This window comes from Numida meleagris, chromosome Z, assembly GCF_002078875.1.
Source record: "Numida meleagris isolate 19003 breed g44 Domestic line chromosome Z, NumMel1.0, whole genome shotgun sequence".
Taxonomy (NCBI): Eukaryota; Metazoa; Chordata; class Aves; order Galliformes; family Numididae; genus Numida; species Numida meleagris.
The window spans coordinates 620,901-644,933 of NC_034438.1; the positions used below are offsets into that span (position 1 = coordinate 620,901).

The window sequence follows — 24,033 nt, forward strand, 5'->3', positions numbered from 1 at the left end:
CAAATCACAGCAGAATTTCTCATTTAGAGGAGTGTAAATCAGGCAATAGAATTCACTGAAGAAATACCTTAAACACTCGTTCTCTTGTCTTTAAATTGATACATATGCTTTCTTCCCACTGGCATGGTAACACTGGTGTTTGCTCGCAGATGTACAAATCCTACAGCAGTTTAGAATATGGAGAAAGCAATTCTGAATGATTACAAAGGGAAAAATAAGCAGAAGCCCCTTGAACGTGGGCATTCCCAATGGCAACCCCTATACTTCTTTTTGAAAGCACTTACTTACCTTCTGTTTCAAAAGCTTTTTTTCTGCCATGCTATAGGGAGTTCAAAACAAATTAATGCTATCTCTCATCTGTATAAACATTACACTGAAATCTCTTCAAGCACATAGTTTTAGAGTAATTCGGACAAACACTGCCTCCATTTCTAGTGCAAACAGTCCCTGTAGCAGGAGGAATGGAACACAGTAATGGAAAAGGGGGGAAGGGAAGCAGCAAACAGCTGAAAAACACAGCTTGGTGTTACAGACTGCAGTGACAACCAAAAACAAGCCAGAGTTTTGGAACAGAGGCCACCAGGCAAGCCGGATGCACCAAGCCTCACACTTCTGAGAAGTATGGGACACAGGATGGTTTTTCTTTAAATTCAAATGATGAGAACAGCAATAGCATTCACTACAAAGTGTCACTGTACGCCCAGTCTTTTCTTGCACCAGATGAGACCACAGCTATTAAAAACTGAGCAGTGTTCCTTAATAAACGAATATGAATGCAGACCAACAATCAGGCACACACTCTGTTCTGACACACTACCCTGAGATTAGTGTCTGTAACACATGGCTGTAAATGCAGTGCTGTTACGCAATGCTGGATCAATTGTTCCCTGTCTGGATGATCAGAACAGGGAACTGTAAAATATTTTTTGGAAGGCATAAAGGATGCAGCAACCTTACTAAAGGTGGCATATCTCTCAGCTGAGCAATTACAAAACCTCTGGCCTAAAAGTACTCGATTTACAGCAAAATGATTTTAAAAAAATTAATGAGATCCTAAAATAAAGTTTGTCCAGATGCATTACAAAAATGCAATCACAGAAAAACAAAATTAACTTTTATCACATTTTGTAATGAAATAATACAGATGACACACTGGGAAAGGTGAGCTGAGACTTTTAAATCACAATAGAGGTACAACATTCTGCACGAAGTTTCAGCCAACTACTGGGGCTCAGCAGCTGTGGGCTGGAAATGCAGAACTACCAAAGTCAGTCCCGTAGCCTCCTGTCTGTACAGCAGCTCTTCATGGCCAGGAGCCATGCTGTGCTGCAGTATCCCTAATGCAACTTCTGTGGACACACTTCCACCAAGGTGCTTTTGTTGCATTGTTGTTGTCATGTTTTGTTTTGTTTTTAACATCAGTAAGTGATATCTGACCTTCAGTTTAGCCTACAAACTAACTTTCAATTGATAATAAGACAATCCATCAATAATTTTAGAGCTGGAAAATCTAGGAATAAAAATGCTGATAAGTAACATAAAGTCTCTTCCAACTCTTTTAATTTCCTATTGCTCATAGTTCAGGGAATGCATCAGAATATTTCCGTAAGTCATCTCTGTGATTGTCTCAGTGATGCAAACAACTGCATGTTGGGATAATAAAGGAGCTCCCCTACCAGTGCATACAATTGTTTCTTCAAATTCTGCAGTAAGCTGGATGCTTTACCTAAGTATTTATTAAAAAAAATAAATAAAATCAACAGCATTATAAATACATACTTAAAATACTGAATTTTCACAAGGATATTACAACAGTCACAAGTATTACCACATAAAAGTAACCTAATATATCTTGTACCTTCCACACAGACCAAAGTGAGAAAGCACTGCAAACTTTAACAACAGAATCACTTGTAAAGGCTTACAAATATTCACATTTCAAAACTTTCATACAAGAAACAGTTCTTAGAATATCTAATACCGACCCCTGGAAGAGACAGAGCAGAAAGAAAAGCTACCTCTTGCCTTCCAGTTTTTTATTATGGCATCGCAAAGCCTTCATTAAAAACTTCATTTTCAGGAAGTACCACAAACTCATTTCAACCGGCGTGGAATTCAGTCTACAAAGAACAACAATTCTCTACTGCCACTGAGCATCAAATACATTCCCAGCAAAAACCAAAACTCACTTAATGTCTGGAAACAATCAATATATAATTTTTTTTTTACATCAATGATGACAAACTCCAGTAGCAAATAAACACAGTACCTATTGACAAATGGTCAAAAAGCATGCACTGAACCACTGCAAATGAAACCCTGTGTTCTAGTTATCTGTACCTCTCTAGAATTTTTGCAGAAATAGGAACTGGAAATTTTAACTGGAAAACGAACTTGAGACATCAAACTGAGTTCTTCCTCCTTAAAAGTCCTCTGTCATCACAGAGATGGCTAAGGCTTTCCATACCACTTCCACAAATGGTAGAGCCATGGGTGCCCTTCTCCAAACGCACAAAAAAAAAAAAAAAAAGAATGACTTTGTGTTACTATGTGTGTATAGAAAGCCATCTGCAGATACTACTTTGCTTCACTTCCAAATCACCCCTCTCAAAGTCACAAAAGACAGACCTTACTGAAAAGACCTGACCAAAGGGAAGTTCTCTAATTTCCCCTTATCCTCCCCAGATCTGAAATTTTTTATTTGCTTCTTCCTGCGGAGAGAGCTGTAAGGTGGATCCCAGGATGCTCACTCCTACACTGACTTCAGAAGTTATTTCATCTCGTGCCTTTGGAGCTGCACACCCCTTTTCTTCAATGCCTTCAGTTGTGTTCTCTGTTTGTAAAGTGAAAATGACGCTTTAGATTTCCAGATCACCTCCCTCCCCCCCCCCCCCAAAAAAAAAAACAACCCCAAAAAGATAAATAATTAATCTGTATTTAATAAAAGGATGTGAAAGAATATCACTACTATGATGCCCTAGCACGAGTAATGACAAAAAATGGAAAACAATGTGCTAACTTGGTAGAATGGTCAGTGACTCGCTCAGCAGCACTAAGGCTGGTATACAGGCAAATTTCATCATCTGGGAAAAACCCTATTTGAGCAAAGCTATTAAACTTATTTCTTAAGTACAACATACTGCTTAAATACGGAATCAAAAATTCACTTAACACCTTCACCAAACCATAGTCCTATCAACACTAACAAGTACTTTTTCACATCTAGAACACTGGTAAATTGTTCACAGCTAACCTATGGAACAGAATTGCAAGCAGAAAACAAAATGCTGCTTTCATTCTGCAAATCTGTTTATGAAGAGGCAAAGCAGATGCAGAAAAGGTTTTAGCAGTTAACAGTAGTGCATTGCTCAATAAAATTGGGGAAGTGCCCAGACATGAGGACTATGGGAGTGAAAATGAAGGTCAGACACATGATCACAGACCTTTATAATAATGGTTTCTACAACCAATTAAAGATGAAGTCACGTAGTTTACAGGATTTCTGGGGTCCTCTGCCTCATCCATCATGCAAGTAACCCTAACAGGCAGCAAATGAGAATATCACCTAAATAAGAACTTTCTGCATACAAACCACAGCAGAATTTAAAACTCTTCTCCTATAAATTACCTTCTGCCACAATTTATGCTTGAAAGCTAACTCCAGTGTTTTCAAAAATATAAGCCACAAACCTTCCTCCACCTGTATGCGAACTTTCTGCAAGATCACTTTACTTGCAGGTGCCTCAAGCTTTCCCACAACTTTCAGCCATAAGATGCAGCCCAGAGACATTGCTGGACCTCCTCAAGAAACAAGAGTTAAGTCCTTTACCCTAAGACAGCACCTGTGATAACGGTTTCTAGGGCCAAAAAAGCACCAAACCAAACTGATTTCTGGTAGGAAGCCCAGCAGCTGGTAAGGGCCTTTTACCTCTGCCTTGTGTTGGGACAACAAAACCAGTTCTCCCCAGCTGGTACCACTCTGTCTCCAGTGCATCTTAGGACACATGTGGGTGCTAAAAGAATCTGTCAAAAAAAAAAGTCTATGAAATGACTATTTCTTTATCATGTATGCTCTCAGTCTACAACAGCTCCAAAATGAACCACTGAAGCCTGCCAAATGAGCATCTGCTTCTAAATCAGTGTAACTTATGCTCAAACAAAGCAATTCAGAAATGTCAAGAATAAGCCATTCCTTTCCTTATCGATGCTTACCACACATTAATGCAATTTTTTTCCATATTTTCAGGAGAATTTAAGTTATGTTATTACTCAGATTTGTCACCAGTAAGCACAGAGATGGCTGCCATCCTTGACATCAGGAGAAGCCTTCTAAAAGGATCGCATATTTTCACATGAACAGCAATTTTTATGCCTAGTATTTTTCACGCATACAGAATCTTTCACTCCAGAAGTCATGAGTTAAGCATTGTAATACCCCTCCTAAAACCACTCAAATGCAGGTAATCACATATCCATGGTAGAGGCTCCTTTCTGTTCCATCATGGCTTCCATTTGAACTACCCAATGTATTATATCAAATCTGATGGTTATAATTTTATTACTAATGGCCTTTTCCATGTAATATTTGGAGCTGGGGAAAAAAGGATTAACATAGCAGGGAGAAGAAAATGAACTACTGTATCCAGAGTCTTACAAATGTTAAACTGTCAGAACCCACACATTTAGATTTTCACACCTTCCTTTCTGTAGATGGTGCATAAGCAATTCTGTTACTAAACACAAATGGTCGGTAATGTTCGCTCTGTTAATAACATTCAGCTTGTTTCTAAAGGTCCACTAGGAACTGTTAGAGGCTTCTGAAATTCATTTCAACTCATCATAAAGGGATCAGATGCCAAGTATCTCTGCTTTCTTAGCCTGTCACTAATCCAACAAAACCATACAGCAGGTGGGGCAGAAGGCACTGCAGGAGATCACGCTGAACCTGAACAAGAACCTGGGCCAGCTACAGCTGCCCAGGACTGCGTCCTCTCCTCCATATGCACAACCTACCCAAGCACTCAACTACCCTCAGCAAGAAACATTCCTTATGTTCAGACAAATTGCTCTGCAGGTGCAGGACCCGGCACTTCCCTCTGCTGAATTCAAGGCTCCTCTTGGCTCATCTCTCCAGGCTTAGGCAGCACAGCTCTGTGAATCTCCCTCCCCATTTTGTACCACCTGCAGACTTGTTCTGTCCATCACCTGTGTCACCGCTGATGATATTAAACACCAGAGGGCTCAGTACCAGCCCCTAGGGTGCACCACTATGACTTGTCTTGTAGCAGAATGTCATGCTGCCCACCACAACCCTCTGAGCCTGTGTGCTCCGTCAGTTCTCAATGCACTTATCCTGAACACACATCAACAGCTTGTTCCATGAGGATGCTATGGGAGCTGTGCCAAATGATGCTCCTCCTCATCCATTGGTCTCAGCGTGGGAGGCAATCTCCTCTCTGTAAATCCATGCTGTCTGAAAAGTCGGAGAACATTTCCATAATGCCAATACTTCAGCAAATAAATCCATGTTTTTCTGCTTGGGGTTTGAGTGGGTATTTTTGTAGGTTTTCTCCACTAGAAGAAATTTTAGGCCATATCTACATGATAGAAAACACTGAAAAATCTACGTGCTCAGTTATTTAACTTCAACACATCCAACATTATCATGGAAGGAAAGGACTCTACGGCTCAATCCAGATCCTGCAGTAGAGCTAGGAGATGCATCTGAAGCAGGCTGCCCTGGCACTTCATTTAGGAGGAAGTTTTTCACAGAGGGTGGTCATGCACTGGAACAGGTTGCCCAAGGAGGCTGTGGATGCCCCATCCCTGCAGGCATTCAAGGCCAGGCTGGACGTGGCTCTGGGCAGCCTGGTCTAGTGGTTGGCGACCCTGCACTCAGCAGGGGGGTTGAGACTCGATGATCTTTGAGGTCCTTTTCAACCCAGGCCATTCTATCATTCTCTGGTCATTTCAGCTTGCATGAGATAAGCACTGTACACAAAACTTAGAGAGCGATAACTGTACCTTTAAACTTTATCCATGCTCAACTTTCTGCTTTGCAAATGCAAAAAATATTATTGCAACACCGTGCTAAAAGTTTTTATTAAGAAAGTAAAAACGTCGTTTTTCTCTAAGAGAGTGTTGTGAGTAAACAGGTGAAGAATGCAATCAGTGCTGCATGGAATAAAATTTGTCATGGTGATAGCAATGTCAGGCAACCAGCCTAGCAAAAAGCCAGGCAAATCTGCCATCCCCATGTATGTGGACATGCACAAACATGCATGCAAAACAGGACAGAAGAAAGCTGAGCTGCCAAGTGCATTTGTCTTGGTAAATAACCATACCGATCTCAAGACAAAAAAAAAAGTAAGTAGCTATCAAGGAGAACCAATACATCCCTATGCAGCCAAGAGATGCACGGACTGCTCAAAGTAAACGCAGCACACTTCATTTTACTGCCCTGAATATTCACACTGACCTCAGTAAACCCACTCATTACAACAGAATTAAGCATATCTGCAGGAAGGAACTAACCTCTGCTTGCTCCAAGCTATTACGTTGATCAAGGATTAAAAAGGTACAGACACCTGGACTTCCTTCATCCCCCTGTAATCTGCTGAGCACTCCCATAGCCCTGTGCAGGCAGAACCTCCATCCCTCATTCATTCTCTATTCCCTCTCACTCATTCACCAGCAGTGGACATCACACAGCACTGCTGTACTTCAAGCCCTATGACAAAGCTCTCCTCTTACCATTTGTTTACACAGCACTTGATTTGGCCACGATGTGTTACTGTAATGCAAATGAAAGTATTGTAAACATGGCCCCAAACCTTCCAAACACCATCAAAATAAAAAATAAATGCAACGATACAAAAACAAACTTGACTTCCAAAACAGAGATTAAAAATCCAATTAGTTCAGACACAAACTCCTTCCTAATCTTTATGAGGTGCCAACAACGGTGGCATTCCAATAACAGGATACTGCTTTCCACAGCCAAGCACAGGACTGCAGAACACTCATCTAAAAGCATTCAACAGTAGGAAGGTAATGTGAGCTATCCCACAGAAAACCCCCTCATGGGTACGCAGATGAATGCAAAACCAGAAAGAGGAAATGATAACGCTGCACAGGTGGACATGGTCTGCAGGGATGGGACTGCTGGGTGGAGGTGGTGGTGTCAGAAGGCTTTTTCAACCTTAGTGGCTCTACGGCTCCATCCAGATCCTGCAGTAGAGCTGGGAGACGCCTCTGAAGCAGGCTGCCCTGGCACTTCACTTGATGACACACGGAACCCACACAGGTTTTTCCAGGTTCAAGCTGTCACGACCACATTCAGCACAGTTACCCACAGGAGGTGCAAAGCGAACTCCAACCCATACCCCTATTGACCAGCGGCATCGGGGCCGGCACAGAAAAGGGAAACGGCCCCAGGAAGCCATGACGCGCCGAGAATGTGACACTGAGGGTGCAGCCGCTCCTCGACCCCCCCGCCCCCGCCGCCCCCGACACCGCCACGCTGCGGCGGGGCCCTGCCCACACCGCGTCCACCACGAGAACGATCCGCGGGGGCCGGCGGGACGCGCTGCCACCCTCGTACAACATGGCGGCCCACGGGGCTGGGGGACAGCGCCCCGCAGCCGGGAGGAGGCCGCCGGCCCGCGAGCGCTCACCTGTCCCCGCCGCGGCTCTGCAGAGGAGCCCCCCGGCCGCCGCGCTCCCTCGAGCAGCTGACGAGGCCGGCTGCCACGGCGCCCAGTGTCGCAAAACCGCCCCCCCCGGCCGCCGCGACTGACGGCAGGCAGAGGCAGCAGCGTCGCCATGGAGACGGGCGGCGGGGCGGGCGCACAGCGGAGGGTGACAGCGCCACGCGGGATGAGGGCTGGCGGAGGGCAGGGAGAGTGTTGTGCTCAGCCTGAAGCTTCTGCAAAACCTTGAAGTCTACTTCATACCCTTCACTAATTCCCGTTTGTTCCCTCCCCCGTCTCCTTCGGAGTGTTACACCGCAACATAAACATTTTTTCCGGCTGCCGCATTCAGATTGGCTTAAGCTCGCGGTGATAAAAGGCTCGAGGCGGCTGAGTTACAGGAAATATTCAGCTGTTTTAAGACGCTACGACAGAACCGTTACAGTTCGCCACTTCAACCATTAGCGAGGCGGTTTTGTCTCATCACTGTGCACATCAATGGGACGGACCTCTCCTAACAGGAGAGCGCCAGCGGTAGGATCGGAGTCAAGAAACAAAAGCTGAGATAGCAAACGTACCTTAATCGTGTTATATCATATCAACACCGCCGACGTCCCGCAGGCGCTAAGCTGCACGGCAAAGGCAGCAGCAGCAGCCGCCTCGTCCTCCTCGGGGCCGCCGCGGACCGGCCTCCAGCTCAGGTGTGCCCCTTATAAAGATGGCCGCCTCCCCTCACACATGCCCCTTATAAAGATGGCCGCCTTACCTCAGGCGTGCCCCTTATAAAGATGGCCGCTCTCGCTTCCCGCCCACTCCCGAGTTAAGAAGGCGAGGCGCCGCGCGGCCGGAAGCGCTGTAGGGCGAGATGTGGCAGAGTGCGCATGCGTTGAGCGCGACTCGCCGCGCGGTGCATGCCGGCCGTCCTTTCCTGCCGTGACGCTGCAGATAGAGGCCGGCGCCGCCGCTGTGGCACCTTTTGCCTCCCCCCGTCCGGTGAGGATGGTGGGCGTGAAGCTGATCGCTAACGACACCGAGTTCCAGCCCGAGCTGAGCGCGGCCGGCTCCCGCCTGGCTGTGGTGAAGTTCACCATGCGGGGGTGAGTGGAGCCGTGGCGCGCGGGCCCGGAGCGCCGGGTCGGTGCGGGGCCGGGGCCGGGGCCGGGGCTGGGGCCGGGGCCGTGCTGGTGGGGGGTGGTGGCCGGGCTGTCCTTTCTCATGCTGAGGGTGGGAAGAGGGAGGCTGAATATCTGTCAGCAGGCTGGCATCAGCAGAGCCTTCTGCTTGAGGTAGGAGAGATGTTAGTGTGCTGCTGCGGGAACCTCCTGCGGTTCTTTGTGGTTTGCTTCTTCGTTGCTTTCTTGCACAACAAGTTGTAAGAGTATTCCTTTGTTGAGACAGCTGTATCTTCATGCTTCGTGGCCGTCAACATGCGGTGTGTTCTCTGCCAAGGTTATGCTGATATTGTTACAGTAAATAGTAACACTTCTGTGATCCCTGCTAAGGGTTCCCACGTATTGTCACTATGTCACATCCTATGTAGAGATTTTACTGTAGCTGTTTTCCACAGGTGGCAGAGGATTCCTTGTACTCAGTTTCAAAGCATTTACTCAATGTGTACTGTTACCGTTTAACCTGCCAGCTGCTGAGCACCACACAACCCTTTGCTTACTCACTTCTTTAGTCTGGGTGATTCTTACTGTAATATTGTTGATGAGGCAGCGAAGTGATGCTATCTATATCTTAAGTATTGGTATTATAATTCAAGTTATCATATATCATTAAGTATACATTAGCTCCAGCACAGCTAATTCCCTCAGGTTCTACATACTTCTCTTCAAGGTGGCCTATTTGCCTGGGTAACATACCAATTCATCCTTGCAGGGATAGCTTTCCTTCGTGGCTGACAAGAGTCACTGCCATAGGGCAGGCCCTGTGCCCCTTTTCAGACTGCTTTGTCAGTGCATCCTTCCCTAGAAAGAGATCACAGCTGCTTGGCTTCACTGCCCACTAAGTTCGGGCCACTGGCCCCACTTTCTCAACACCAGAGCAGCCAGGTGACAATGTGCTCACCTGGACAATGGCTAAAACCTTTTTATATGTTTAGAAGCTCACACAACATCAGGTTTTAGACTGTTTCTGTCTCTTTTGAGTTCTTTGTCTCCCTTCTCTCATTCTTCGAGCTGTTGAACCAGTGATGGCTCAGTTTCAACTTTTTCCATCTGAGTAGGAGTTTCTTTCCTTATTAAATGACCTCTCTTTGGTAGCCATTTTTCACTTTTGTTAATAGGGGCAACTGATAATGGTGCTGGTTGACTCTCTGGTTCAGCCGCAGGGCCTGTCACTGGGGTTGGGTCAGATCCAACCCCAGAAAGGCATTTTCTTCATTTTGAAGCTGATGAATAGTGTTCAGTAGTGTTTGATAGGCTCAGGCCAGGCCCTAGCCCAGCGCAGCAAGCTGTAACTCTGTGGCATTGCCAGAATTAGGGCATACCTTTTTAAAACATTTGGTCAGCTTTTTAGGATTCTGCAGGGGATTGTTCAGGGGTAAACTCCCAACCCACTGGAGGTGACAATCATGACTGATACCTGGCCGTATCCTCCCATACACCTCACTGCCCACAGCCGTCCTGCCTCAGGATATATCTCTGGTATTTTTGAATAGTTTCCTAACCATAAACAAAATCAGAAACACAGGCAGAAGGAGCAGCAATAAGATAACAACAGTTTTAATATCCCAGGTATAGTCAAAATTTTCTATGACAGTTTTAGATTGCTTGGACTAGGAAGCATGCTCCATGCTAAAGCCAGTTCTGATTCCATCAGGATTTATTGTATAGTCTGGCTGAGTCTTACTGCAATACATATAACAACCACAGTAATGATGACATGTGGTATTCTGTAGTGATTAACATCATACAATTCGAATTATTGGCTGTTCTCACCTGACATGTGCCAAAGATATAGTAAGAAAACCAACATGCTGATTCAGTTTGGAGCAGGTGTTTTTAAAAAAATAGCTTGAATTTTATTTTGTTTTCACAGGTGTGGCCCTTGTTTAAGGATAGCTCCAGCTTTCAATGCTCTGAGTAACAAGTACCCTCAGGCAACGTTTCTGGAAGTGGATGTACATCAGTGCCAGGTTAGTATTCCAAAACATATTCCCTCTTTTGTAAGAGGAAGATTAGACAATGTAGTAGCTGAAAAATTGGAAGGAGAGCTGTTCAGATAGTACAATAAGTGTCCATTTGTATTTTTGCTGAATAACATGAAACTGTATTATGAAATTCTCCAAAATTATCACATTCACAGAGATGTGACCGAACATTTAGGAAAATATTCTTGCGGCTAGCACTTTGATATCCTTCATTAAAACAATGTGCAGGCAGTTTAGCAGTTCCAGCTGTGTGTACTACTTAGGAAACACAGTTACAAAGACAGCACCAGAATGAATTAAGATGAGCAAGTTTTTCCAAACGCTGCTACAATTGTTGACTAAAATGAAAAGTAAACTGATGATTCCTCTCAAGTACTATATGACTGTTTTTAACAGAGAAGTGTTGCAGATGACCTGTTGATTGGCTTAGGTGTTGTTAACAAAAATCAACAGTGGTGTGTTGAAAGGAAACTTCCTGAATTACTGCAAATGATAATGAAGAGAGGTGAGTATAGAAGTAGCAACACTGTTGCAAATGACAGTAAATTATGGAAAGTTTTGGAAAAAAAAAACTACCGGAGGGTATTAGAAGTACAGGTAGAAATGAAATGGAAGCCACCTTCTGCAGTGGAAGATTGCAGCTTTCATGGTGTGGATGAATCCCTTTGGAAAGGGAAGTAACACAGGCGTAAAGAATGCTTGTAACGTGGTAAATGAGGCAATCTTCCACCTTCAAGAGAATGTGAGTAATAGGGCTTTTATGATGTACTGACAAACCTAACAGTAACACAAAATCCGTTGAAAGAATGCCTAAATATATGAACAATTAGGATGATCTGAAGAACTTAAATTCAAGTTGTCATCTGACTTGAAAGTGCTTATAACATAAGAAAGACTGTGATGCTGGGGCTGCTGCAGCTTGATTAATATTAATATGTACGTTCTCATCTATGTGAAACCAATGTTTTTGCCTGATATTGGTAATAGTCTGTTAGATAACGCTAGTAACCAATTTATGCATTCTAGGGAACAGCTGCTACCAATAATATATCAGCAACGCCGACGTTTCTGTTCTTTCGAAACAAAGTGAGAATTGACCAATATCAAGGAGCAGATGCTGTAGGCTTAGAAGAAAAAATTAAGCAGCACCTGGAGAATGATCCTGGAAATAATGAAGATACAGATATTCCCAAAGGATATGTAAGCATAATTTATCTTAAGTCTTTTTTTAACGTTTTCATGACTTGAGCCTGTTAAAAATTTCTGTTCCTTTCCAAACATATTCTGGTCAAATAGTGCTACTGTAGGGAAAACTACTAGCTCCCGTGGCTTTAGGGGACAACATTTGAAAGTTAACCATGCTTAATAAATAAGTACATTACAGAACTGTAAAATACGTTAAGAAATCGCTGCACATAGCCCTAAGTGATTAAAAGAATGGATTTCATATTTTTTGGTGAGGATTTAGCTACAGCTCTGTATTCTGCTTCTGTCCCTTTCCCAAGCTTCACGATCTGTCTTCCCAAAACATTTTTCAAGGGCAAGGTCTTCCATGGTAATGGACATTGTTAGACATAGCTGTCGAAAAGTTGCTCTGGTTGTTGTTTAAGAAGTCCTCTTTGTTATTCATGTGGTGGTAGCCTGATTTGTTGTTTATGAGTTTGTTGTTTCTCTATCTTGCTTGCCACTTCTTTAATACTCTTTCTCATTTATTAAAAAAAAATCCATTGAAGGAAATAACCTTCATAATCGTTCAGCTCTATAGCAATTTGCCATGAAAATGGAGGGCCATATGTTCTCAGACAAAATAGTTGTTAAACTTCGCATCTAAATCACATAACTAAAATTTAATTTTAACTTTAATAGTTGAAAATATTTGTTTTCTTGAATAGAATTTTTTTATCACTGCATGATCTAGGCATGTATTCTAGAAAAATCAAAGCTTGATAGGGATACCTGAATTTTTGGCTAAAATCTCAACAGAGCAAAGCAATTCACTCAAATATTTCCTGCTCTCAGGAAATTACTTCCCCATGTCCTGCTTGTTTTCTTCTTACCTCAAGGCAATTGTGTGCTTCAGATTACAAGCCTATCTGATAGCTGAACTAACAAACTCGTAAGTGAGAACTCTAATGTGACAAAACACTTTCCTAGAGCTGTTGTCTTAGGTGGTATTTTCCAAGCAATTTTTGGTGTAGTATTACTCCTTAGATGAGATTGATGAGATTGTCTGTTGTTTTACCAGCAGTATAAACCTAGTTAGGTGAAATATAATTTGCCACATAACTAAGTCATGTCACAGTTTAGTAATGTGTGTGCATCACTTCACATTAGAAAATCAAACATCTTCAACTTGACTTTGAGCATCTGTAGAAGTCCAGATGACATGTAGTCCAACACCAGTTTTTGGACGTTAACTATTTTAAATTCATAGCTGACAATATCCATCAGACAAATGTGAGCAGGCTGCAAATCCAGATGGAAGTTTCTCATTTAGGTAAACTTCAAGGGCATGGGCCACTTGAATTTCTAGCAGTTTCACTACTTGTTAAATATTCCACTGTATGCATTGTACTTTATATGGTATGGGAAGGAATAGGGGAAAAGTAGTAAGTAGTTTCACTTGGAATAACATAGTTCCTAGTGCTAAGGGAAGAAGGATACAGGAAGTGAGCTGTATTCTCTAAGCAGCCTATGGTTGAATTTAGTTTATATCATGGAGATATAGACTGAATTGTAATGTGTAGTAATTTTAAAGCTAGTATGTGGGACCTTCATATGAGTAGTGTATTATTCTTTGGGACCAAATATATATCTGTGAGAAGGGTCTTTTAAGTTGCCATCCAGCAAGTTTCTGTAGGTTTGTTTAATGTAAATCCCTGAGATTTTCTGTATGTTCTGTTTTTCTGTTTTTTTTTTTTTTTTTTTTTTTTTTTGAGTTCAGTGAAGAATTTCATTTATTCCTTCTACCGTCAGGTGAGTTTATGGCAGATGTATGCAATCAGCAATTCTCTTGTTTTTCCTTTCAGATGGACTTAATGCCATTTATCAACAAAGCTGGCTGTGAATGTCTGAATGAAAGTGATGAGCATGGATTTGATAATTGTTTACGTAAAGATTCTACCTACCTGGAATCAGACTGCGATGAGCAGGTACACTAGATACTAAGATATTTTCAATGACTAGTTTGCAGGTATTTTTTTAATGCATTTGTTTTATATTGCTGTGGTGATGTAAAAAAGTGGGAGACAGTAGGTAGATGAATTAAAACAGGTATACAAAGTTCATTGTAGCATTTCCAGTTTTCTATGTATTTGTGAAGAAAAATTCCAAGCAGAGTAGCATTTACTGGTACTTTAGAGTGACAGACTACCACATGTATGGAATATAGAGAATGTAAACACTACATTTTATTTCAAAATGTATTTTTATCAATTTATTTTTAATCTACTTAATTATTGTGCTATGTTTGTTTTGAGAATGAAGAAAAGAGTATTTAACAGCAACTTTCTCCTCTCTCCTCCACAGCTGCTTATTACTGTTGCTTTTAGTCAACCAGTCAAGCTTTATTCTATGAAACTTCAGGGACCAGATAACGGTGAGTGAGGTATCTCTATCTCTAATCATATCCTTGAAACCTGTGTTTTCCCCATGTTTAGTTTAAGTTTTGAAAGATGACACTATTGTCCCTACTTTCTTTTACTGAGGTTGCTATGGGATTCACACAAGGTAAATTTGTTGTAAATCAATAACATAAATTATCTCACATTGCCATTATTCTGTCCTCGTGCACTTAAATCTGGTGTGACACAAATAGAGATATTCATGGTGTTCGGACATGCTGTGAGGGGAGCTCCTATTCAAAAATTCAGTGTGAGAGCTACTGAAAAAAGCAGCTTAATTTTGATGTTAAGTTGGTTTACATTACAAAATTAAGTACAATGTACAGGAATGTCATGCATGACACAAAAATAATTATTTTTAGACATTTGTTGGATTTGTTACGTGGAATTCTGTCACTGAGGCCTAGGCAAGTAGTTCAACTTCAGATATCTTTCAGTGTCTGGAGTGGTGATGTGGTGATGGCAGGTCTGTACTTCTAGCATCTTAAGTCTTCTCCTTTTTCGAATGGTACTTAGATGCTGAGATAAGCAAGGGCTTCTTGAGTAACGTTTAAAAATAAAACAGCACATACTTAAGCATCTGAATCCTACTTCCATATCTTAACACAGGACAAGGTCCAAAGTACATAAAAATCTTTATCAACCTTCCTCGCTCTATGGATTTTGAAGAAGCAGAAAGAAGTGAACCAACTCAAGCCCTGGAGCTAACACCAGATGATATTAAAGAAGATGGCATTATCCAGCTTCGCTATGTTAAATTTCAGAATGTTAACAGTGTAACTGTAAGTAAATTTTCTGTGATCTGTGCAGGCTGAAAACGTGGTAAGCTTCTAAAGCACTATGATGTTTGTTGATTTCTCTGCAGATATTTCTAGGTGCTCACAACTGATGGCATACTATTTGTTCATTCTCAAAGGATTTCTGAAATTTTAGGTGAAGCAGGGCAATGTGCATTTCATACCTCTCACCTGTTATGTGAGATATGGTTCATTTTGCCTCTTCAGGAGCTAGCATAATACTTAATACAACTTGTATTTTTACTATCATACCTTCTTGAAAGGCATTTTGTCTTCATTTGGAGAGTTCAGGAGGCAAGAAATGTGGTGCAGGTAGGGCGCAGACAGGGCACTCCCGTCCTCCCCCAGCAGAGTAGGTCTTACCCACCAAAAGCTTCTAGTAAATATCTGAGTGGTTGTTTGTGGAGTGCATTTTAGAATAGTTGCTTATTTTCATTTTTAGCAAATGCTTTACTGGTGATTATCTTAAATATAATGTGGTTATTTAGTTTTGTCTTCCACGTCTTTCTTCCTGTAGACTTGCTTTTGCAACCAAACTTACGCTCTCCCAAATAAAATGGTGATTGATCACTTAGGCTTATATCCCATAAAACTATGCTGTTAAATACAAGTTACGTATTTATTATTTAAGTCCTGTGTTAGCTTTTGGAAGGATAGTGTGCAAATAGTAGGCAAGTGATAAGGCGATCAAATAGAAGTTCTGCTTGTTTGCACTCTGCTTATGAACCCCACAGTAACGTTTCCAAAGTTTCCTAGCTAAACCTGGATTCTGTGTTTAAGAATTCAAAATAAAGTCAGTCAACTTGTCCATCTCATGGCTGTTCAGTACAGATAATGAAGTAAAAGACATTTTTGCAGAGCCATGTGAGTAGAGCAATCACTAAAATAACTATAGATTAGTGTTTATGCTGTAAAACACGTAATTATGCAAACTGTAGTAATAAGGTACACTTAGCAATGAAGCCCTTTATTCATATTTAACTTTATTTCAAGTAAGATTCAAATGAACAGTGAACTGTGACTTCATATCCTGTTTGATTGGTGAATATGGTCTCACCTTGAAAATAGAAATTCCAAGCTGTGTAAGTTTTTAAGCAAACCACTGGGAAAATAATAGCATTCTATATAATAATTATTTAAAATGAGAGGAGTGTTGCTTCTCCAAAGGGTAATGTGGCCTTTATAACTGGAAAAAGTGTTTATTTGGTTAGTTCAACAATCTTGAGAGCTTAACATTTTATGCATCAATTCAGGGGCGGATTACTTACCTTAGCCCTTGTGCTTTGGAATTTTTCAGTTGTTTGTCCAGTCTAATCAAGGCGATGAAGAGACAACAAGAATTACGTACTTCACATTTATTGGAACTCCAGTCCAAGCAACAAATATGAATGACTTCAAGCGAGTGAGTCTTTGTTTCTTAAAAGCACTTATGAATGTTTTAAATCTAGCCAAAAATGAGTTGACTGAACAAATACGCCCAGTTGTTGTTGTAATTTCACAACTTAAGGTAGATTTGACATCCAAAACAAAACATGCAGCTTTATTTAGCAGCTCTTCGGTCTTGCTTTTGTTTTTGTTCATCTGCTGGGGTTTTTTTTGTCTTTTTTAAAAAGGTAAGAATGTGTACATCAACTACTGAAAACACAAGGAGCTGTCAAGTTATGTGTACTATAGACAGTGTTATTTCTTAGCAGCTGTGAGATCTGTGCCTTGATTTCAAAACTTGTATGCTGCTGATGCTCAGGAAGCAGGATAGCAAGCCTCCACATGAAATAGACAAGCTCCTTGTGATTGGCTTGATAGCTGCTTTGGTGAAGGGTTTTATGGATTTTATTCAGTAGGCAACACTGTGTAAACTTGAGATTCAAAAAATTCTTGATCACAAGGTAAATATTGCTTTAAACATGCTTTTTTAACACTAAACAAGGAATCAAATAACTTGCTATGGCACGACTTTAGGCCCACAAATGCTGAATGATAAAGCATTCTCATTTCTTTTTTTCTTTTTTTTTTTGAGAATGTGAAATGGGTTTGAAAGTATTGAAACTTTTAAAGCTACTTACAGCTTTCCTTCAAAATATAATATCTATTAAAAATAAACTGCTTTAAAACTTACCCTCTTTACAAAGGCAAATAGAGCTGTAACACCACTGCTTCCAAACTGGGTGGCCCATGCGACCACTTACATTGAAAGACCACAGAATTTATTACACAAGCCACTTATAACTTCAGAAGGCAAAAAATGCTAACAGTTCCCATGTTATGTACTTGGAATTTTTAATGTTAAAACTTGATCTAACATCTACTTTTAAATTTTAACAAAATCAATAATGATGTTAATGGATAGAAATTTGACAAAGATTTTCTGACTTACTGAAGTATGAAGTCACTGGAAGAGATGCTCTAATATGCTAAATTTAGTGAATACCAATTTTAAAAGTTTCTAATGGAGCACCTCTGATTTACTCAAAACTAGAAAGAGGATAATTCATTTTGAATCTGCTTACATTTTTTTGTTTTGTACAGCTTTTTTTGCAAGTACTTAGGATAGTAGGACAGAACCCTGCAGTGAGTTCTGCCATTACTATTTAATGTCACATGATTAATCTGCAGTACTTCTGTTATTTTGAGGAAGAAAGTGGTGCTCTTACGCTGATAGTTTCAGTATTTGGATCTGTCTCAGTTCCATTTCTCTGTATGCTCTGTAAATATTTTGCTTTCTGAAAGTTTATATTCTAACAGGTGCACTCTTTTAAATCTTTTTTTTTCAATTGGTAGTTTTGATCAAGGTGCCTTTGGCCAAGCAATTCATAGTTTTTGTGGGATATCATGAGCATTTGTGACTAGTGGTGAGCCACATGACATTTCCTATGATGTCTTAAATTGCAAGAACAAAATAGTAGTTTGGATGCAGTGCTCACGTGCTACCTTAGTGTGAAGCTGTAACAACCTTATTCCAGTCAGTGTCAGTAAAGGCAGACTTCTACTACTTTCTATGTCTAGTTCAGTTTTAAGTACTTAAGAGTGGTCATGAAACAAACAGACCCTTCTGCACTAGGAGCCATGTGGAGAAGACAAGCAGCAACAGATGCAGCTCCACTCAGAGAGGCTACATCTCAGGATGGGAGGAATGGTTTGATAGAACAATTAATCGCTGGAACAGGCTTTGGAGGGACATGGTGGATTCCATGGGACGGGACATCTTAGATGGTCTCATCCTAGCATGCTTTTTCCACAAAGGGCAGGAGGTGATGATCTCTCAAGGCCCCTCCCAGCCTGGGCTATCATTCTGAGTACACACACAACCCCATGAAGGTGTTAAGAAATAGAGTGAGTCTCATCTATTTGCTGTAAATGAGGGGATTTTTAAGTCTCCGTTGGTTTTAGATGCAGTGCTGTGGCCTGAAAGCTGCTATATAGCCTGTTAAATGCCACACTAGTTAGAATTTTGGTTTCATTGAAGTTCATGTGTGAATGTCTTTGCATTATTGAGGAATGTGATTTGTGACATCCACTGGAATGGAAGGATAGAGAAGCACCAGCCTACAAGATCTGTCTTAAACGTTAACACTGGTTAGCACTGCCCTGGTAGTACCAGAATGGCAAGGAGCTGCTCAGAATTACCTCACAGAAGGGCACACACTGCTAGGTTTTGAGGTAGCTAATCCTCTCTTGATTCAAGTACTCCTCAACTCTAAACCTGATATTCCTATTTTACTTCTGGAATGTGTAGTTTAACATTAGGATGTCAAAATATGTATCACAGCAAATGGGATGTGCAGCCTGGCAGAGTTACAGTGCTCTTAGGAATATGAACTTCTGTTTCCTCACTTGCAGAGGTACTGTCAGCTGTGGAACCTTAATATAGTGTTGGGCATTAATTATATTTAGGCTTGTAGATCAACAGGGAAACTTCATTTTTCTTTTCATCTCCTTTAGAGGATGAAAAGACCCATCCCACTCCTCACTGCTTTCAGGTGCCACGCTGCCTTAGCTCAGTCAATTCATGCAATGCATATTTCTCTTCTAGTTATGGTAGAAGTAGTATTGAAACATAATTAACAAGAGGGGAGAACGCTTTTCCCCCTGATTTTTTTGACGTGTTTGTAGAAAAAATCAATAATTTCTAAATGAAGTGTTAGAATGAAAAAGTAGACGTGAGCATGAGGCCAGACTTGCTTTTATTGTTCAACTCCTTGCTGCTCAGTTGGTTCTGTACATGTTCTATTTCAGTTTAAAAAAAGAAACCCACCTCTGAGCAAAGCATTGGTTTCAGTGACTTCTGCTGAGGATGAGGCCAACGTATTTTAATATCTAGACGGAGTAGGGTGTGAATGCAGGGTTGGTTGTTGTGGCTCACTGTTCAGCAATTGGTTATTAAGATGCACGACAGGAGCTGCCATGTCCTTCAGTCAAGGAAAACTTGAGTTTGCTCATGTTGCTCTGGGAACACCAGCAGGGCTGTAGGCGTGACCTCTTCCTGATCTGTAAAACTGTTGAGTATAAATGAAGCATAGTTTGCAGTATTTACACTACCCCGTGCAAACCTGAAACTCATCTACTCTGAAGAGTAGTTATACGTACTAAAGAGATGTAGTTAAGTAGGGCCTTCATCGGGGATCTTGGCCTTAAGTTAGTTTTTACACACATGTAGTTGGTATTGGTGGATATGTAAGCTGCCTTCAAACTTGTAATGCGTTATGTGCATCCCATTCCTTGCACAATTTGATTTTTATCCACTGGGGAAGAAGAAAGTCTTTGGAGTTGCAGGAAAGGGGTTAAAAGGGACAAAAGTTGTATAAACTGCCTGCAGAGCAGTGAGGTAAGCACTGGAAGTGTTGGGGGGGACAGCTGAGGTTCTTTGCCCTGCTTAAGTAAAGGGGCCCCAGAAGCAAAAGACTGCATCTGGAAAAAAAAAATTTCTTCCCATGCGTACATAACATTGTGAAGTAACTTTTGGAAAGCCTACTGTAAATGTATGGCTTTTCTAATTACGCTGAATTACTTCTGCTTTTTGTCTGTATGAGGTCTGATTTAAGGCAGAGTTAGAGAATCCCAGTCCTGTACCAGACCGCGCTCAAGATACAGGAGTTTATGTTTGAGATTTGTTTCTAGTGCCCGCAGATGTTTCTTAATCAAGCTACTGAGAGTCAAGCAGCTAGTGCTGAGTGAAGGTGCGAGTTCATGAAGTTCTGTGGGTTTTTGACTCTTGACTGATAGCGTAGTCCTAAGTCCTGTGAACAAGGTAAATTTCTTTCTTTGTGGCAACTTGATGCCAGTAGAGTTCTTGTTTATGTCTGGCACATTTAACTTCGCTTTTGAGGCTGGGGATATGGGCAGTTGGGGATTTTTTTGGTCCCCTCCTGAATCAAGGCTTTTCAGAACAACTTATTGCTCTCCACTTTGCTGCTGTTTTTCTTGTAACACTTTCTTTGTTTGTTTTTCAGCGTAACTTCCCATTTCTAAAGAACTAAAAATGCAGAAGACATTAAAAAGTAATAATAAGATTGGTGTGGTGTGGCACTACTCCCCTTCCTTGCTTCCTCTGCTCATCTAGCATCTCTTTCACCCTTTCCACAATCTCAGCACTGATGCAAGACCTTTGTCTGCACTTTCTGCAGTCAGGAACAGCCTCCTCTACCTTCTGACACATCAACTCATCTGTTTTTTTTTTTTCCTATACAAGTCTTATCTTATACACTTCTCTTTCTTGCCATTTTACAAACTCTGTGCTTTTTATCCCAAAGTGGACGTTTTTAGAAGCGCACCATCCAGCACTTTTACAGTTTTTTTTTCTGTAACTCATTTTTCAGCTTGAATTCTGTAAAGCAGTTTGAAATGCAGTTTGTGAAATTCTCTACAGAAAACTTGATTTTTTTTTTTCTTAATCATAGTGAAGATTACTGCAGTGTGACTGCAGTAAGCAGTTGGGCTGCCAATTTCTCTTTATTGTTCCCCACTTGGTTCTAGGGAAACTCCTCAGGGAAGACAGAGTGAGGAGCTGAGTGGTGTTTGTACAGAGGTGGCCTGATCATGCTGCAGTAGCATCTGAGTTCATTTGCTGGACCTCTGTGTATTGAAAACACACACCCTTCTATTCCAGAAGGTTCAGTAATCATGCTTGCAGCCCAGCTGTTCGCACTGGGCTGTTGAGTTTGTTGTTTTTTTCCACTGTCCCCCTGTGGGACAACAGTTGGGAAAACTATTTCAGAAAAGCCTGCTTCAAAACATTCTTCTCTTGTACGGGAAACGTGGGCTGTGACCAATATCTTGCTGTGCGCTAGGTGGCAGCTGTTCCTCTAAAATGTTAGAAAATAGATCCATTCCTGAGAAAAAGAATAATGATGATCGTTCGGTATAAGTTTAAATGTACGCTTTCTTCTTGGGAAGATACAGTGGGATGGTCAGAAAATGTTTCTTTTACCTGTGATGACAAAATACCCATATCAACGTGATTAATTTTCACAGATAATACACATGGGCGTGTTGTCAATTCCCACTTCAGACTGGTATTGCAATATTTTTCATTGAAGTTACACACTTGCTAACAGCTAATCTTTAATCTTTCAACTTTTTTTTTTTTTTTTTTCTTGGCTTTTTTTTTTTTTTTTTTTGCTTTTCTGTGTCTGAACACAGTTTGCTTGGAAACACGAAGAATAAGTACTGCTTCTTGTCAGGCTTAACTATTTTTATTTTTTTAACTTGATTAATTGGGTCTTAACGCGAATGATTGGATTTCTGATTATTTTTTTTCTTTCCTGATGTTCTCAAGTGGAGTTTTTCTGCCCCTAAGCATTAAGTTGAGGTTGCAGCATGGTGAAAGGCTCCTGGTCAAAGGTTCCTTGGAGATGAAAATGGTCTTTTAAAGTGTTTTTCATCAGTAGAAATCAATTACCTTGTGATGGTGATAACTCAGCTCACCGAAGGCAGCTGGATACTCTAAAGACAAAATAAAATGTTCCCTCCAAGAACTGGAAGAAAAGGGGAAGAATTGGGGAAAAATGCTTTCAGCAATGAGACTCCTGTAGTTCAGGGCTATGGGGGTGTCATTTTTTGTTTATGGGTCAAGTTTCTGTTACCCCTACAGTTCTGTATGTCACTATTGCATTTGTGAATATCGTGTGGTATATTGTCATTAAATTGCAGTGAATTAATGCTCAACATACTGGCTATAGGAGTCCATCAGAGTACAAGAGAGATTTTACTCCTTAGTTTTCAACTTTATTTTGAGCAGTAATTGGGAATCCTATATTCCATTGATGTAGATTCTGTAACTCTCTTAATGCTAATTCAGACAAAACCTTTTCATAGCTCCAAGTGCTGTTTTGGTTAGGTGGAAATCAGTTGGGAATTAGTGTCTTGACAAAGGTCTTCTGCATTTCTAAGTCCAAAATTTTAAATCTTTCTTTTTGTTTTGATTTGACTTAAAAATGGGTACTTAATCTGGAAGAGCACTGGAATTAGTATGAATCTTTTCAAGAAAAGTGACTAAAATTGCATCACTTCCTGCTCTCTGGGACTTGTGTCCGGTTTCTGTAACAAATGTGACCCAGTGCTCTTCCTTAATGAGCCATGCTAACTGTAAGCTCGTATGGCAGAATGTAGAGTGCCGGTGTTTCCCTTGCTGTTGGCTGGCAAATCTCACCGAAGTCTGGTGGCAGTGGTAATGTTCTCTGAAAAGAGAAATTCTCAGGTGTCTCTGATGCCTGGTGGGGTTAGCAGAATTGGCAATAAGGAGTAGTCTTCTTAAGGAATAATGTTTTCACCAAGAATGACTGAAAAATCAGATGACTTCCAGATCTCTCTCCAGGTTTGAGCTGCATGATAAGGTAGACGTTCTCAGGTGCTTACATAATAGGGTTTCCACCAAGGGAAAGGGACAAACATTATTGGAGCACCCAGCGGTTCTTTCCCTGCAGCGTTATTTCACAGAGCATTTAGAGGTTGAATGCTCGGTGTATAACATTTCTAAATGTGGTCTGTTGTGTTGCAGTTCCTGTCTTCTAACTCTTTTCAAGTGAGACTGATATTTTGCTGCTTTTATTAATCCTGAAGATAAGAGTTTCTTGTCTTGCAGCCCTCTTAGCACCTTAGAGGGACTCACAGCTTCTTCACGTGCAACAGTGCATGCTCAGCTGCACTCGTGTAGTTGGAAAATGTTGTGGTTGTTGATTTTTCGATGCTGATTTTAGAACAAACTTTAGTGACGCTGGTTAGGTTCACCACTCATTGTTACTCCTGTCTTTCTCTTGTATCAGGTAGTTGGCAAAAAAGGAGAGAGCCACTAGGATGCGCAGGACACTGGAAGGCCTTACTGCAGCCGGCTGAGATCTCCACTTCTCCTACAGCTCCTGGATAACTGCTTGACCATAGCCAGAGACTGTCGGTCCGTTCCATTTAATGCCATTACCAATAAATCATTGTTTTTGAGATGGAGTTTCGGTAGCGTTTCTGTTGTAGTCCTCATGACGTGTATTTGTAAATAAAATTCGTGACTTTGGCCAAGTTTAAATTTGTTTTTCCGGTAACTGTGACTCCCCGCTGCTCCTCTCGAGCTGCCCGGCTGGGCTGGCGTGTGGCCGAGGCGGAGGACGTGGAGCTTCCTTTGTGCAGGGAGCGCAAGGCAGCAGACACCATCCGCCAGGGATGGCTCCTCACAGCCAGCGGGAGCCCGACCCGGAGCGGCTTCGCCGTGAGACCGAAGGAGCTCGGTGTCCTTGTTTGCACAGAATGCAGATATTTCTCAGCTGGGAACGGCTCCGCCTGTT

At 41.4% G+C, this 24,033-nt stretch overlaps 2 protein-coding genes across 4 annotated transcripts in view; one reads left to right on the forward strand and one right to left on the reverse strand.

Annotated features, from left to right (window-relative positions):
- The window catches only part of WDR7 (WD repeat domain 7), a 114,270-nt gene extending 105,849 nt beyond the window's left edge, over positions 1-8,421 (reverse strand). The window contains exon 1 of one of the 3 annotated variants that reach the window (XM_021380077.1): positions 8,270-8,421. The gene's annotated coding sequence lies outside the window, so the exon portion shown is untranslated. Of the gene's footprint in view, positions 1-7,676; positions 8,243-8,269 lie in introns of those variants that run through there. The other 2 variants (XM_021380076.1, XM_021380079.1) reach the window with 2 other exon arrangements.
- TXNL1 (thioredoxin like 1) lies at positions 8,556-23,777 on the forward strand. The gene is made up of 8 exons (XM_021380080.1): positions 8,556-8,788; positions 10,734-10,830; positions 11,872-12,045; positions 13,875-13,997; positions 14,374-14,443; positions 15,078-15,250; positions 16,563-16,667; positions 23,524-23,777. The coding sequence occupies exons 1-8, from the start codon at positions 8,691-8,693 to the stop codon at positions 23,551-23,553; spliced, it is 870 nt and encodes a 289-aa protein (XP_021235755.1). The 5' UTR covers positions 8,556-8,690; the 3' UTR covers positions 23,554-23,777.